At 41.2% G+C, this 14025-nt stretch overlaps 3 protein-coding genes across 8 annotated transcripts in view; 1 reads left to right on the top strand and 2 right to left on the bottom strand.

The window, feature by feature from the left end:
- Positions 1 to 6347, bottom strand: part of LOC121673309 (sentrin-specific protease 7-like) — a 44926-nt gene extending 38579 nt beyond the window's left edge. The window contains exons 1-4 of one of the 6 annotated variants that reach the window (XM_042046509.1): positions 6275 to 6311; positions 4825 to 4871; positions 4241 to 4303; positions 1762 to 1869 (exon numbers count right to left, since the gene is read on the bottom strand). In XM_042046509.1, the coding sequence (XP_041902443.1) occupies positions 1762 to 1869; positions 4241 to 4270 (138 nt within the window). In that variant the 5' untranslated portion in view covers positions 4271 to 4303; positions 4825 to 4871; positions 6275 to 6311. Of the gene's footprint in view, positions 1 to 1761; positions 1870 to 4240; positions 4304 to 4824; positions 4872 to 6012; positions 6201 to 6274 lie in introns of those variants that run through there. The other 5 variants (XM_042046507.1, XM_042046511.1, XM_042046508.1 and 2 more) reach the window with 5 other exon arrangements.
- Positions 6348 to 9712: 3365 nt separating this feature from the next.
- On the top strand, positions 9713 to 10526 carry LOC121673311 (putative protein FAM172B; the record flags this gene model as incomplete). The annotated part of the gene is given in 2 exon segments (XM_042046514.1): positions 9713 to 9958; positions 9961 to 10526. Coding segments are annotated over 2 exon segments (732 nt in total), but the record flags the coding sequence as incomplete, so codon positions are not given.
- A 1541-nt stretch (positions 10527 to 12067) lies between these two features.
- Positions 12068 to 13912, bottom strand: LOC121673308 (thioredoxin-like protein 4B). The gene is made up of 4 exons (XM_042046506.1): positions 13826 to 13912; positions 13360 to 13525; positions 12872 to 13023; positions 12068 to 12430 (listed from the first exon to the last, which is right to left on the bottom strand). The coding sequence occupies exons 2-4, from the start codon at positions 13489 to 13491 to the stop codon at positions 12265 to 12267; spliced, it is 450 nt and encodes a 149-aa protein (XP_041902440.1). The 5' UTR covers positions 13492 to 13525; positions 13826 to 13912; the 3' UTR covers positions 12068 to 12264.
- Positions 13913 to 14025: the final 113 nt, after the last annotated feature.

Here is a 14025-nt window from a genome sequence, read left to right as displayed (position 1 = left end):
AGCAAGACTTCGTTTTTTCCAAATTCTCTTACCAGAAAGTATTTATATTTTCAAATTAAATAAATGAAGCCCTACCAAAACACAGTTATTCCTGCAATTCCAGAAACCTCCTGCCCTCTGCCATTACCTCCTCCTAATCCTCATTTCTTAAAATTCAAAATATAATAAACACAAGAGATGCTTGAAAATTATGCCGCTCAGGCTGAAAGCAGACAAACTTATCTTCATTTCTAAGTGTGGTTTGAAAAGGCATTTGAAAAGTTCACACCCACATGTATTTTACAAGCTTTAGTGAAGTCTGAAAGGGCATTCCCAAATCAAACTTTTCCCTACCATGGGGACTAACTCCAATGGAAAATACCCCCATTATTAAAGTTAGCAGCAAGAAATTGCCTTGAAGGTGCTCTCCCCTCTTGCTGCCTTCAAACACCACCCAGTTCACCTTGTACCACTGGTGTTCAAGCACAGGAAAGACCTATACATCCAAATCACTAAAAACTGCACAAAGTTTCTCAAACAACATGGTGCAAGCTCTGACAACTCACAGGCAAGTTTTTTTTTTAAGTGGAACATAAAAACTAGTCAGTGTTTAAAGCATATGAAATCCCCCACTACATGGAAAAGTTCGAAATATATAGACATAGGTAGGAAAAATAAGAAATGGAAAATTAGACAACATCCAGGAAATAACAAGGAAATAAAGTATTTTACAATTCACCCAGTCTAATCATGATTTTTATAGAGGCAGAGAGAAATACAGGAAGAACTCCATTCAAGTGTGTCTGGATCTGCCTGAGAGGTTGCTGCTTGTAGCCATAGGAGACATTACCTCCCATTTCAAAACCTGACTGCAACTGGATGCTCTGCTCACTGAAAGCATTACCAGTATAGAACACAACCCCACAGTGAGCCTCTGCTGCAGCATTCTCAAATGACCTGGCCTACCAAGAGACCTGGGTCACATTACCACCACTACTGTAAGTCAAAAAAAACTCCTACTTTCCCTCACTACATCTTTAAACCTCCTCTGAGGGGGAGCCTGTTTGTCCAGGCCCATGATTCTGAAAGCACTAAAGCCAGTAACAAACTCTGGATGCTGAGCTGAAGGAAACAAGCATAGCAAAACATGTTTCCAACACTTGACATTTGAAATGCTTACTAAATTTGAAACAGATTTATAGAGGCAAATATTTGCCTCTATATGTGACTGAGATGATCCAGATACTCACTCACAATAGATGCCATAAGACTCTTACAGTCTTTTGGTCTTAATACAGTTATTTCTGTATGAGCACCTAAAATTCTGTCAAGAGTCATACAGTAAGTACTTCATATATTCTCTTAAAAGTTTAAGCTCTTGGATAACTGAAAACTCAATGTAAAAGTTATGTCCATATCATAACAAGAAGTTTGGTAAGTGATTCAAATACAACCTAAAAGTTCAGGAGTCAGAAGACAATCAACTAAAAAAATAGTATAAATATTTACCTTGAAATTAATGATTTTCAAGATAGTTTCAAACTACACCTGAGGACAAACTCTTATTTTCAATGATTTAGGCTGGAAGCATGGCACTAAGACTCCCAATTCTGTAAATGTATGCTTGCAAGCAGATTTCAGACCTACACACTTGTCTCTCTCAAGACAACCTGGATTAGTTCTTATCACAAGGCAGCACTTGGTGTTGAAAAAACCCAGCCTCCAAAACAAAGCCTCATGTAACATTTTCCTACACACTTTACACTCTGAAGAACTCTTTACCTCTTTTAAAGGGTAGTCACAATGGTGGGAACCTGGGAGCCTTGCCAAAGGGGACTGAACTTGGACATCCTCTGACTTGGCATTTGTTTTCTTCTTTGGTATATGAAACTGAAAATAGATGATGTTACACATGGTAAAACTAAATTACCCACTGTTGCTACGAGCTGACATACAGCCATGTACAAAGTTTTTTTAACTGGACAAAATAAAGTTGTAAGGGAAGCCTTGACCTGTGCCTTTACTTTAAATGCATTCCTCATTAATGCGTGATCCCAAATCATGTGTCATACCATATGATGAGCTAGTTTTAACACATGAACCATCTAAAAAGCTCTATTTCATTAACTTTACATCTTCAGACGTGACAAAAAGGTGACAGCCAATCTACTGGCACAGTTTTCTTATTTCAATCCGATTTGTTTACACTCTGTCTCAGCTTAGAGAATGATAAAGAGAAAACAAAATAGCTGAATGTCATGGACCAGGTTTGCTTTCTCAAAAGAAAAAATTCAGGATGAAGAACAATTACATCTTATAATAGTACAAGTATTTTGGTATGATAACTTAGCATCAAACAGATTTTCATGTACTCAAAATGGTATCAGCTATTGTCCTTGCCAACTCTCACAGAAATGGAACCAGCATTTTGAAAGTAATTATTGAAAGAGAAAGCAGTAATTCACAGAAATTCACCAATTCAGAAAAAAATATATAGGAAAAAAGGTTTGTTCATTGAAAATCAAACCAAAAATGATCAAACTAAATTTGTACTAGTTCATCAAGACAAGGAAACAGGATCATACTTCCTATCAGTTAATTAAACCAGTTAAAATATTATCAACTGAAAGAATAAAAGTGTAAGCATTGCTATTGCTCCAGGCATCCTGAGAAGCAAAACCTGACATTGCAGATACAACCAGATGAGAATGTATCACAGAGGCAACGCAACATTTACATCTTTCAGACAAACTGAATCTAGATCAGCCAGGAAAAAGCTGAAGTCACTCCATATGATTGAGGTGGCTACCTGAAAACAGAGGCTACACAAGATTAAGAGAATAAAAGCAGGTATTTATTTGAAGGGCCTTCAAAGGTACACCTTGGGCAGTCAAGAGGCTACACCCAAGATGGACCCTGGGTCACACTTTTTTCACACTTTTATAAGTTTGGTCCATTTGCATATCAGGGTTAATTCTCCAATTACAATCTCAGGCAATGAAGTAATTACCCCAAGTTTGCTCCCCCCTGTTCAGAGGCTTTAGTTTACATATTTTGGGGCCTGGGACAACAAGGTGTCCTTGAGATGCAAGGACAAGAGATGGTTTGTTATGTCCAACCAGTATGAGGGAACAGTAGCTAACAGGCTATATGAAGTGTCAGAGTTACATACATACCCTGTATGTTACATACATACAGAGTTACATACAGGATCTGAAAAATACAACAGTTAAAACCTAAGGCATCAATGGACACTGTAAAGTATCCTATGAACTTGATTTGCAAGCCACCAGATGCCTTGCATTGTAACATGAAATTACAAGCAGGGATTCCAGAACAGTGACGCTAACAACTTAATTACTAACACCACAACTGCATTAATTAGCTCAGCAGGTAGTCCTTCAGACAGACCACAACGAAGCATGCTGCACCATAAGGAGATAATATTTCAATCCTTCAGTCTGAATCATGAGTGCTCTAACTCCTCTACACTTCTGTGAAAGTAAGATTAAAGTTTTTTGTAATTAGACCTGAATTTCTATACAGCACCTCAAGTTGCTTTTGCTGGTAAAACATTGTAACAAATATGCCTTTAATAACAGATTTCTCAAAGTCTAAAGGAAGCAAATGTTACACAGAGGCAACAACTTCCCATACAAGTACCTCTCTTCTTTTTCAATCAACATGTAAGGATTGAAACAAGATATTTTCTTATTTGGGAACTTCTACAAGTAGGTTGTTCCAAATTTGTTTGGTTTTGTATTAGAGGTGGCCTATAAACATGTTTATCAGTCAGAATGCATGTTTAATGATCTGCGCTGTAATGGCTAGGAACAGATTTCTTACTTCAGACCTCCACCTGCTGCCAGACTAGCAGCTTCTGCTATGAGATTCCTAAGAACACATAGTTATCTAGAATTTTAACGTACATTTAAAATTAAAGAGATTCTGGTAACCTCTGTAATGACATAACAGACAACATTAAAGTACACATAAAGTCAGACACAGTAAACAAGAAGAGACAACTGACAGAAAGGGATAAAAAGCACAAGATACATTAACCAGCAACACTTCCAGCTCACCATACAGCATCTTCCCAATGCTTGCACTCATTAAGAAGATGTTGGTTTACAGTGTCCACTATTAACTTAGAGAACAAGCACAAAGTCAAGAGGAAAGACAGGTCTGAATCTATGCTAAACACAAGGTATGCAGCTGTCTCAGCTTTTCCCAAACAAAAAGTGACTAACTCTACACATACATGTGCATACGCACTCAGCAGACTCCTCATCTAAACCAGCAATACTTTCCTGAAGGTTTCCACCTGTAGGAGGAAGGGCCAGAGAAAGTGCATAAACACAGTGCTGGGAACAGCTTATTTCTAAACCACTAGACCTCCTAGACCTTACCCAATCACACCAGTGATTGCCGTGTCTACCATTTGTTCTCACCAGTACTCCCACTGCTAGAAACTACTGCTAATAGGGATATTTCAGGAAAAAATATACACAGCATAAGAAGCCTCTGAGTACATCTCTGCAGATACCAACTTTTACACAGTTTTGCAGCTGTTCTACTTACTTCAACTTACTCTAAAATTTTAGAGGTTAGTCTAGGTCTTAAAATAACTTGGAAAACACCCTGTTTATGTGTAATCAAATGCTATCATGTATCAATAGATATTCAACAATAGACATTAGTATTGACTGCTACCATAATAAACAGTTTCCCAAGAAAGCAAAAGTTAGATCAGTGAAGAATGAATTTGGTTGTACAAACACATCAGAACAGCCTAGGACACCCACAGCCTCAAAAGAAATTGTTGGAAATTTTGGGAACACTTACACTGACATGACTTGAAGATGATGTTCTTCCTGACATGGTTTTCTCTACTGGAAAAAAACAACAACAAAAAAAGAAACAAACTTAACAATTTCTGGTTTATTGATTAAGAGGGAAGCAGGACCACAGTAGCAGGTACTATGAAAGAAGAAGATAATTTTTGAGCAAACTAGAACAAAGAAAACACATTCATAAAATGGCTTGGGTTGGATACGGATTTTAACAGATCTTATATTCCAGCCCTCCTGCCATGGGCAGGGACACCTTTCACTTGATCAGGTTGCTCAAAGCCTACTCAGCCTGACCTTGAACGCTCCCAGGGATGGGGCATCCACTGCTTCTCTGTGCAATCTGTTCCAGTCTCACCATCCTTATTGTAAAAAATATTTCTTCCTCATGTCCAATCTACACTGACCCTCTTTCAATTTATGGCCATTTTCTCTTGTCCTGTCACTATAGGCCTTGGTAAAAAGCAATTGACAGCCACACACTCGCGAAAGGCTCTAGATTGTCAGCATAGACAGAACTGTTAATGAAACTGTCCTAGAATTTATCCTCAGCTAAGACATTTACTGATTAACTCCTCACTGCAATCACACAACTAATGAGCAGTTCACACTTGGACTATAGAGGGAAAAGGAGTTACAAAGGGCCACTGCAAGGGCTCCAAGAATAAATAATATTCAAAGATTCCTGTTAAATCCATAAACTTCATCACTGGAAGAACACAGCCTCAGAGCTTCCAGCATTTATAGGTGATCTCTTTATACATATTCTATATGATTCTGGCATAAGACCTTCAAAGTTTACAGCTGGTTTGGAGTCTCTCAAGAAGCCAAGTTCGGGGACTTTTGCTTATCTCGGCGCTTTTTTAACGTAGAGCCATAGTCCCCCGGTGTGGGCAACAGCAACAGCTACAGACCGATAAAGAAAAGCCAAAATACTGCCAGTTCCGACGCCTGTGACGAGGAAAAGCCGACAAACGGGGCCGCCTGACAGCTCGGGGAGAACACGCACCACCCAGGGGCGGCAGCGCCCGAGCTGTCACCGCATGAGCCCGGCCCTGACACAGGGCTGCCCGAGCCCCGCAGCCCCGGCCCCGCAGCCCCGGCCCCGGCTTCTCCCGCTAGAAGGAGAACAGTTTCCCTCTGACAAACGCGCAGATCCGGCGGCCTGAGCCAGCAATTCCACCTTTTCACACTCTCCCCTCAGCCTTCTCCCAGCGGAGCAGCAACGCCGCCACCAGCCCTGCCTCGGTGCCCTCCGTTCAACCGCCCTGACGGCTTCGCTCGTTCGCGACAGACACCGCGGCCGCCCCGTGGGGACAGCGGCCGCACAGGCCCCCCTGAGACGCTATGGGTCGGCTGCAGCTCTGCCTTCCTGCCCCCTCCCCCGCCGAAGGGCCGGGAGCGGGGGGGAGCGAGCGGCCCCGGCGGCAGCACACAGCACTCACCGACACAGCCGGAGCTGTTTACCCGGCCCCGCCGCCGCCGCCCGCGCAGCTTCCCCGGGTACTTCCGGGCCGGGCACGGCACCGCCCCGCCGGAGCCAGCGCCCGCCCGCGGCGCTGCCCCTCAGGCCTTCCCTGCTTTAACTTGCTCGGCTAGAGCTCCGTACTGACCCGTTTGGGGAAAGAATCGAGGAAACCGCACTGCTTCTGAAGAAGCAATAGCGAACCCAACCCGACCCAGGTTTAAGTTGCACCTTGCTAATGGCGTTTCCCTCAGCTGACAGCCAGACCCCGCCAGGTTATTCCCCTGACAGGGGGATGCACAGCCGGGCAGCGCCCTCATAACCCAGGCTGGCTGCGTTTTGCAGCTGATGCCCTTAGAAATCCTTCTACAGCCGGGGGGAGACGAAGATTTGTTGGCTGGGGTTTTTTTGCTTTGTGTATTTTTTCAGGGCGGCTTCAGAATTGTAAGTTTTGTATGGAGCTTTCTGTTTTACTTTTTTCTTGTTAGTGGGAATTAAAACTGGTGTGGACAAATGCTTAGTTTCATACTCGAGGTTTAGCTTAAACCTACTGTGAGATGTAAATTAAAAACATGAGAGGTTAGTTTGTAACTTGGAACTATCTGGAGCACTTTAGATGGCCGCAACTATCAGCTACTGATAGGTTTTATAAATATACACCCCAGTACGTAAAGTAATGAAAACTGAAACCATGGTTGGGTTTATTTTTTTCATGCAGAGGACTTGTCTACACTCCCAGAGTGAAAAAGATTTCCGTCTATGATGATTACAGATTTTACAGGAGAGCATACGGTAATATTGGGCTTTACTAGAATAGGGTGGTTTTAAATGGAAAACAAAGTAATCTTTATGGATCTTATATAGTACTTATACTGCAGTAGTGTTTAGAATATGCCAAATGCTGTAAAAAGCACCAGCCGAAGTTACACCTGAAACATTTTAGAATCCGAACAGAAAAGTGGGAAGAAGGGAAAGAGGGATTATTTTGCCCCAAAGGCGATTTTTTAAAATTAAGGTAGCAATTGTAAAGGCTGCTAGCATATACTACCTTAAACATTGCATACAGACAATGAAGTACAAACAGCAATCAACACTGATTTGGAATGCAGACTTACCACAAAAAAAAATACATGCATTATGCAGCTATATCTAGAACAATCTAGAATTGCTACTTTTTAATTCTATAATTGATTGTGTTACAACAATAAAATCAGTCCTCTGGACTAATAAGTATATAATTCTAAGCTGCTATTTAAGTGAACTCTTAAGTGATAACCTATTACAAATTGCCTCAAAACTTTTCATTTCGCATCTTGAAGGCAATTTTAGGAAGGAAAGTCATACGTGCACCCCGTGTAAAACTGTGTTTGTTTGTTTGTTTCTGCCTCCTGAAATCTTCAGAAACCTTTCACAATGCTTTGTAAAGTAGGTGTTCAGGGTTTAATTTGGAATCACATATCCGTGTTTTGGAACTGAAGAAGCAACGTTGCTGTTAGTAGCTGAAGTAAGAGAATGGTAACTTCCGATTCAGAGTATGTTGGGAAATTAGTCTCTCCAGTCTTTTAGGGGTGAGGAGAGAAAAGGACTGAGAGGTGCTCCACAGCATACCACTCTGAGGAAACTGCATCTACCTATTCCTAATTCTTACAGAAAGCTGCACCTTTCTTCATACACATCTTTCCTTAAAATATGTCCATTTTTCTCCCACTTCATCTCATGGGAACAATGACAGGAATATGGGTAGCTTCTTTCCTACTAAATATTATCTCTTTTGCATTAATTGCCCATATTTCAGTAGTATAACAGACTCTTCTCCCATATCCTTTGTGTCTTTTGTGCCTTCCTGCAGAATGAAAAAATCGTAGATGAATGGGTGCCCTTGCAGTTTCTTTGTGCTGTTTCCATTTCAAGAAACTGGCAAGACAGTAAATGGATTATATATCATAGCATATGATTTTTCCCCTTTTCTATGTGTACTGATTATATGAGATAAAAAAGGAGAAAGTAACATTTTCTAGCCTGCTCTCTATTAATCAGAAGACAGGAATGACTCTGAAGAGAGGACTTAATAACACTAGCCCAGTGGAGATTACTCAAAAGGAAAATACACGTGGTGTTGCTGTGCTGAAAAGCAAAAATGTGTTTGTTTGGGTTTTGAGGTTTTTTAATTTGGGAGTGTAAGAAATAATTTTTAATCTGCTGAGCACCTTACCTCAAGGAAACTTGCATTCCTTGAAGGAGTTGGGTTCCAGCTCAAGTTGCTTACATGAAAATATTCAGATCACTTTTTATCCTAGTAATTGGCTTTATCAGATGGTATAGTGACTTTTAACATAGAATGTGATTTACTGTGTTTTGAAAAACTTATTTTAGTTCAGCAAGAAAAACTTAAAGGTATATAGTATAACTTGCCAAATATAACTTGATTCAGACCATTTACAGAAAAAAAATAAGGACTGTGTTAGGACTAAATTCCTGTAAAGATAGGATTCTGACCACGCCAAAGGTTATATCCTGTTTGCCATTCTACGGCCAGTAACAGTCAGTAGTAGATTGAAGAGTTACTAGGAAAATAGAAGGTTCTGCTAAGCTTAATTTTTCAGCTGCACAAAAATCTCTTCCTGGTATAATTCATATCAGTCATTAGAGATAATCTGAAACTGGAGACCTCAATCCAACCTCATGATAGTTTGCTGCATGGACTTTCTTTTCTCCTGCTCCTGGATCACAGTGGCTAGTTTATTCTGTCATCCATTCCTATATTTCCATGTGGCAAGTGCTTTCAAGGATGAATGACTAACTGGAGTGATTAGTAGAAAGCAAACACATACATGTATTATCTGTTCTAGTGCAGTTGAAGGTAGAACATGGAGAGTATGCTGGTACACAAGCTACAGGAAGGTTGAAGTCCTTAGTAAGTGCAGCTTGATTTTCTTTAAAAACTCAGGATCCAGTATAACACATGGACTATTTCCAGCTGCCAAAGCCTGTATTTCAAAGGCACCCTTGAAACTCAGTGGAGTTTCAAGATAATGGCTAGGAGACAGCACAACAAAAGTTGTTCAAGTGAACAATGAACCATGTACATATGCCTCCTTCTTAAAGCCTTTAATTCAAACTACCTTAAACAGATCTTTAAATAAACATGATAGCATACAAATTTTTAACTATCAAACTGAAATAAGGCATAATAAAGGCAGATGAGTTACTGCTGTTGGAACTTCGCAACTGAAATCTCTAAGAGACTTTTTTAGAAGCAGCTGGTTTACTATACATCACCACTAAATACTCTGGATCAACAAGTATTTCATCTGTAACAGCTTTTAAATCTAAATTCTAATGCAATGGGGGTGTGGGTAGGCAGGTGTTGTGTGGAGGTCTATCACTACTTTGACATAATAGCCTTCTTAATTTGTAATGGTTACAAATACAGCGTGACCTCAGTTTGAGGAAACTAACAGAGGGTTCGGAGTATGAAGAGGAACTAAAATATGACTTCAATATAAAAGGGGAACTGAGGCACCTGGATACAAATGAGTCCTTTGTTTTCAGTTATTACAAGAATGGACATGAGTAGAGTCATAAACACTATGAAGTTCTGGGACATTTTATTACCCAGTATGTTTATGAGCTCCTGGAAAGAGTCTGCATACTGCAGAAGGTTTATATATTCCTACTGACGCTACAGAGGATGAACCAAGAAGTTTCTCTTTCATGAGCAAGAATGCACTAACAAGTTCCTCTAGCCTAATTATCCTTCTTCAAGACCATGGAGTTTTCTGTGCTGGACAGTGGGGGTGTAGGATAATCGTCAGTGAGGGCCTGAGACATGGAACACAAATACCATTCATCAAAATGGCCCTGCAAAGCCACTGGAAAGTGATTGTACTGAACCCCAATGACAACTTCACCGATCTGGACACTGAAAAGGAGAGATTTTCTGCCAAGGAAGAAGCACTTCCTTTTACGCAGCCTGTCTGGTGGATCCCCAAGAGGGGCAGCAGCAGCCCCGAGGAGCATACCATGTATGTATGGGATCATTTCATTGCAAAGAGTGCAGCCAGGAATGTGACCTTCATTGTCCATGGCTATGGTGGGTTGGTGTTTGCTGATCAGCTGGTGCAGAGAAAACATGAGGTGACGAATGAATAAAGTGTACTCTGGCGTTCATCGACTCCACGCACAGCATGCAGCACCAGAGCAGACACGATCCAGAAATACAGGAAGGGATACACAAATAGTGCTGGGAATGGGTGTCAAACAGTAAACCTCTAAATAAAACTGTGGGCTTTCTCATGAGAATAAGTTGTCCTACTTTCTCTGCTCGAACAGAAAAGTATGGCTTAGCACCCTCCTGCTGCTTACAAGCCGTCTTTAAGTACTTGAAGAGCATGCTGAGAGCCAAGACCATGACAGCCTTTAGGAATTCACCTGTTGCAACCAGAAGCAGAACAAGTAAGAAGAGAGGCAATAAATAAAGGTACAACTGGTTTGTTCTTGATAGTGGTCTCTTCCTTTTGTAACTTCCTCTGTACCTTTCCATCACCTAAGAACCTTCATCTCACTGTGGAGCAATTTACAGTTCTAGGTTTGAAACCAGTTTGTTTGGTTTTGAGAAAAAAACACAAAACTTAACTATTAGGAAAGAAATGTATTGTTGAAAGCTTTAAGCCACAATCCTTTTGCTAGCTGTGAAATTTAAAGTTGAATTAAAGATGTTAAGGTACATCAACTCTCAGCAGTATCATTTTCTATAATAAACATTCTATAGTTATGGCTCTATAATCAGACTAAACTATCAGGAAAACATTTGCTTAAGTGCTTAGCTTCATTAGAAGCCAAATCTGGAATAGAAGAAGCATGTAAACAATCTGTTTCCTCCTTTCTATGTACCGTATATTGTTTAAAGTCTTTCAAGAGCTGGAACATCCACCTTCTTCCTTGAAACATTTACTGTTAAGCCGAATAATGCATCAGGGAAGTATATACTGCTACCTTCCCTCCAGTCAGAGTTGGTGTGCCCCAAACACGACACATGAAGGTAAAGTGATTTCCATCTTAAGGCCAACTAAGCCAATGAGAATACTGGACATGTGCTGCTGTAGAAATACAATAGTCTAGCAACCTGCAGTTACCAAACTGATGCAAAGGAATGACATAGCTGTTTCCTCTCAGCTGTTTGACAGAGGTGGGAAACACAATTTATAAATGTACATACTCGAGGCATGCAATGTGTACAAGCAGAAGTTCAAATGATCTTTAAAGTGAATGTAAACAAAAGAGTTATTATTCTTAATTTCCAGTTCAAGCCCATGGGAATCAAAAGTGTTCAATGGCTGCAAAAAAGCATCCTTCAGAAGGCTGACAAAACCTTCTCCTACAAGTGTAGAACATTCCACTCTCAGTCAAAAAAGCCATTAACAGTAATAATGGGTATCAGAGAGATGAGAGCATCAGCTTTGTGTTTATATCCATTTCAGATTTCAGTTATCACTCCCTCAGAAGAAACTTCTTTCCTATTAAGCAGCAATGGGTAAAAGTGTAAAATTCTATTGGAAAGGCACATTCAGTTGAATGCTCGTGAGAGCAAGCATAGTTTTTTTTATTTATGTCAGGTTTACTGTTCTTAAATCTGAATGAAAGTGGTACTAAATAGACAAATAACAGAGTGCCTTGGTTCCATGAAGAAGGTTGCACTGGAGATGCCATAGCTGAGGATGCCCACAGCCTGCCTGTTTTGTAGGGGTCAGCACACAACTCAAAGAACAGTCACTTGTGCATGAACATGTAGCTTTATTTATGAGCAAAGCATGAGGTGACAGAATGTCTGTCTTCAGAAGGAGACCAATATGATCCTTCAGGATAAATGCTCAAACTGCCCCACAGTGTCAGAGGAGGAAAAGTGCTCAAAGGAAAAGGGATCTGGAACATCGTCCATTTGTGTAATTCTTATCATCTCCGGTGAACCCATTAAATTCCTTGGTAGAGAAGGTCGTATTTAGGAATGTTATTGGGATCAATGGGACTTCTCACAATGAGCTTTCCCCGCATTGCTCCGCGGTAGATCACTTCAATCAGATCTATAAAGTCTTGCTTTGTTTTGAAGCTTCCTACAAATTTGGTGTGATCTGGAGACCTAAATATAAGCATAAGACAAAGGTAGAATTGTAACATTAAAGTATTCAGAGAAAAAACACCTAAAAACATGAAAAGATGCACATGAGATAAGGGGTTCTGATCTGGTCATTCTGAAAGAATGCACTAACTTTGTAATGGCATAACCAAGTCAGGAATATGCTGTGACCTCCAAAGGTCAAACAGGTGCAGCATCATGTCTAAGACTTTAATGATTTCTTACTGTTTTTTGCAGAGTCAGACATCTTTCTCCTACTTATTGGATCAGAGCATATTTCAAAATACTTCTCTAATTTACATCCTTCTGGCTTCCTACAGAATTCTCAATGCAGATGCTGGTAACAACATGATAGTTTTCAAATGTTACCTTCCCCAGACACAGTAACATAGAGGAAGACTGATAGTTCTTACAGACATCATAGGCAATGGTAGGATGACTTACCCATAATCAACCTTCATGTGTTGTCCATTGAAGAAAAATACAGTAGAGGGAATATAACTGATGTCAAAATACTGGGTGTACACGGGGACGTTGTTCACATCCACCAGGTAAATGACTGCCATTTTACTTAGGTCATGAGCTGTTTTTGCAAGCTGGAAAGAGTGAGAAAGGTGGATGACAATTAGATTGAGACATGAGGAAAAAAGGGTGGCAAGCTTTATAAAGCCTGTTTCTCTTATGTGTTACCACCTTAAGCAGGGCTTAGAATATCACATCTTGTCTACCTCAAGCACTTTGCTCAGCCACTACAATAATAACATCAATGGTTACTTTTCAAACCTTTTTATAAATAGAGTAGCACTTCATTCTATATCTGTCACCAAATTTTTCATGACTCCCCATATTAGCCAAAAGCAACATTCTCTTCTCTTTTATGCAACAAGTATACTTGTATAGTTCTTAAAAAAAAAAAAATAAATTGGTCTTACAATATCATCGAGCTGCAGACAAACAGCATCATTATCTCTTCCAAAACGGAGAACCAAAACCTTCTCAGCCACGCTTTTTATTGCCTGATCCACTTCCTTCTTACAGGTCAGTTTGGGCAGCAGAAAACTCATCGCGACAGATCACGGTCTCCACTAAAGTCCCCACCTGATAGGGAAAAAACCAACAAAACAACGCACCATCAAACAACAACAACCAGCATGCCAAAAATAAGCGAAACTTCTCTGTGCTATTAAATTTTTTAAAAAGGAAGAAAAAGGCGGGGGCGGAGGGAGGAGAAGAGAGCAAGGGAGGAAGAGAGGCAGAAAGGGAAGCGGGGAGAGAGACATCACAGGTCACCAGGCCGGGCTGACAAAACCCTCAGCCCCAGCGATTGCCTCACGCCCCAGCGCAGCGCGGCGGCGGGGCCAGACGCTGCCCCGCACCAGGGCCGGCGGCAGGACCCACCGGCAGCCCCCTCAGTGCCGGGGGCTTCCCGGGAACGGAATATGGAAGAGTTCGGATCGCCGCCCGCCGCAGGTGCCGCCGTGGGGGCGCAGAGAGCCCGGAACACTGGCGGTGTGGCCGCGGAGCGCCGGGGACGGCCGAGGGGACGCACCGCGCCCGGGCGGGCCCGCCCCGCGCAGGCGCAGCGGCTCCGCGAGGTG

This window comes from Corvus kubaryi, unplaced genomic scaffold, assembly GCF_017639235.1.
Source record: "Corvus kubaryi isolate FWS band 111438036 unplaced genomic scaffold, C.kubaryi_AGA036_p1.0 65354, whole genome shotgun sequence".
In the NCBI taxonomy this organism is placed as follows: domain Eukaryota; kingdom Metazoa; phylum Chordata; class Aves; order Passeriformes; family Corvidae; genus Corvus; species Corvus kubaryi.
This window is presented reverse-complemented; position numbering and strand designations above follow the sequence as displayed.

What these genes read in the sequence shown, in the direction of transcription:
- LOC121673308 (XM_042046506.1), bottom strand. Translation starts at nt 13,491, where the DNA reads ATGAGTTTTCTGCTGCCCAAACTGACCTGTAAGAAGGAAGTGGATCAG. An exon ending in GTCTGCAGCTCGATGATATT is followed by an intron (nt 13,024 to 13,359) that starts GTAAGACCAATT and finishes CACTCTTTCCAG; the next exon opens with CTTGCAAAAACAGCTCATGA. An exon ending in CACATGAAGGTTGATTATGG is followed by an intron (nt 12,431 to 12,871) that starts GTAAGTCATCCT and finishes GCTTATATTTAG; the next exon opens with GTCTCCAGATCACACCAAAT.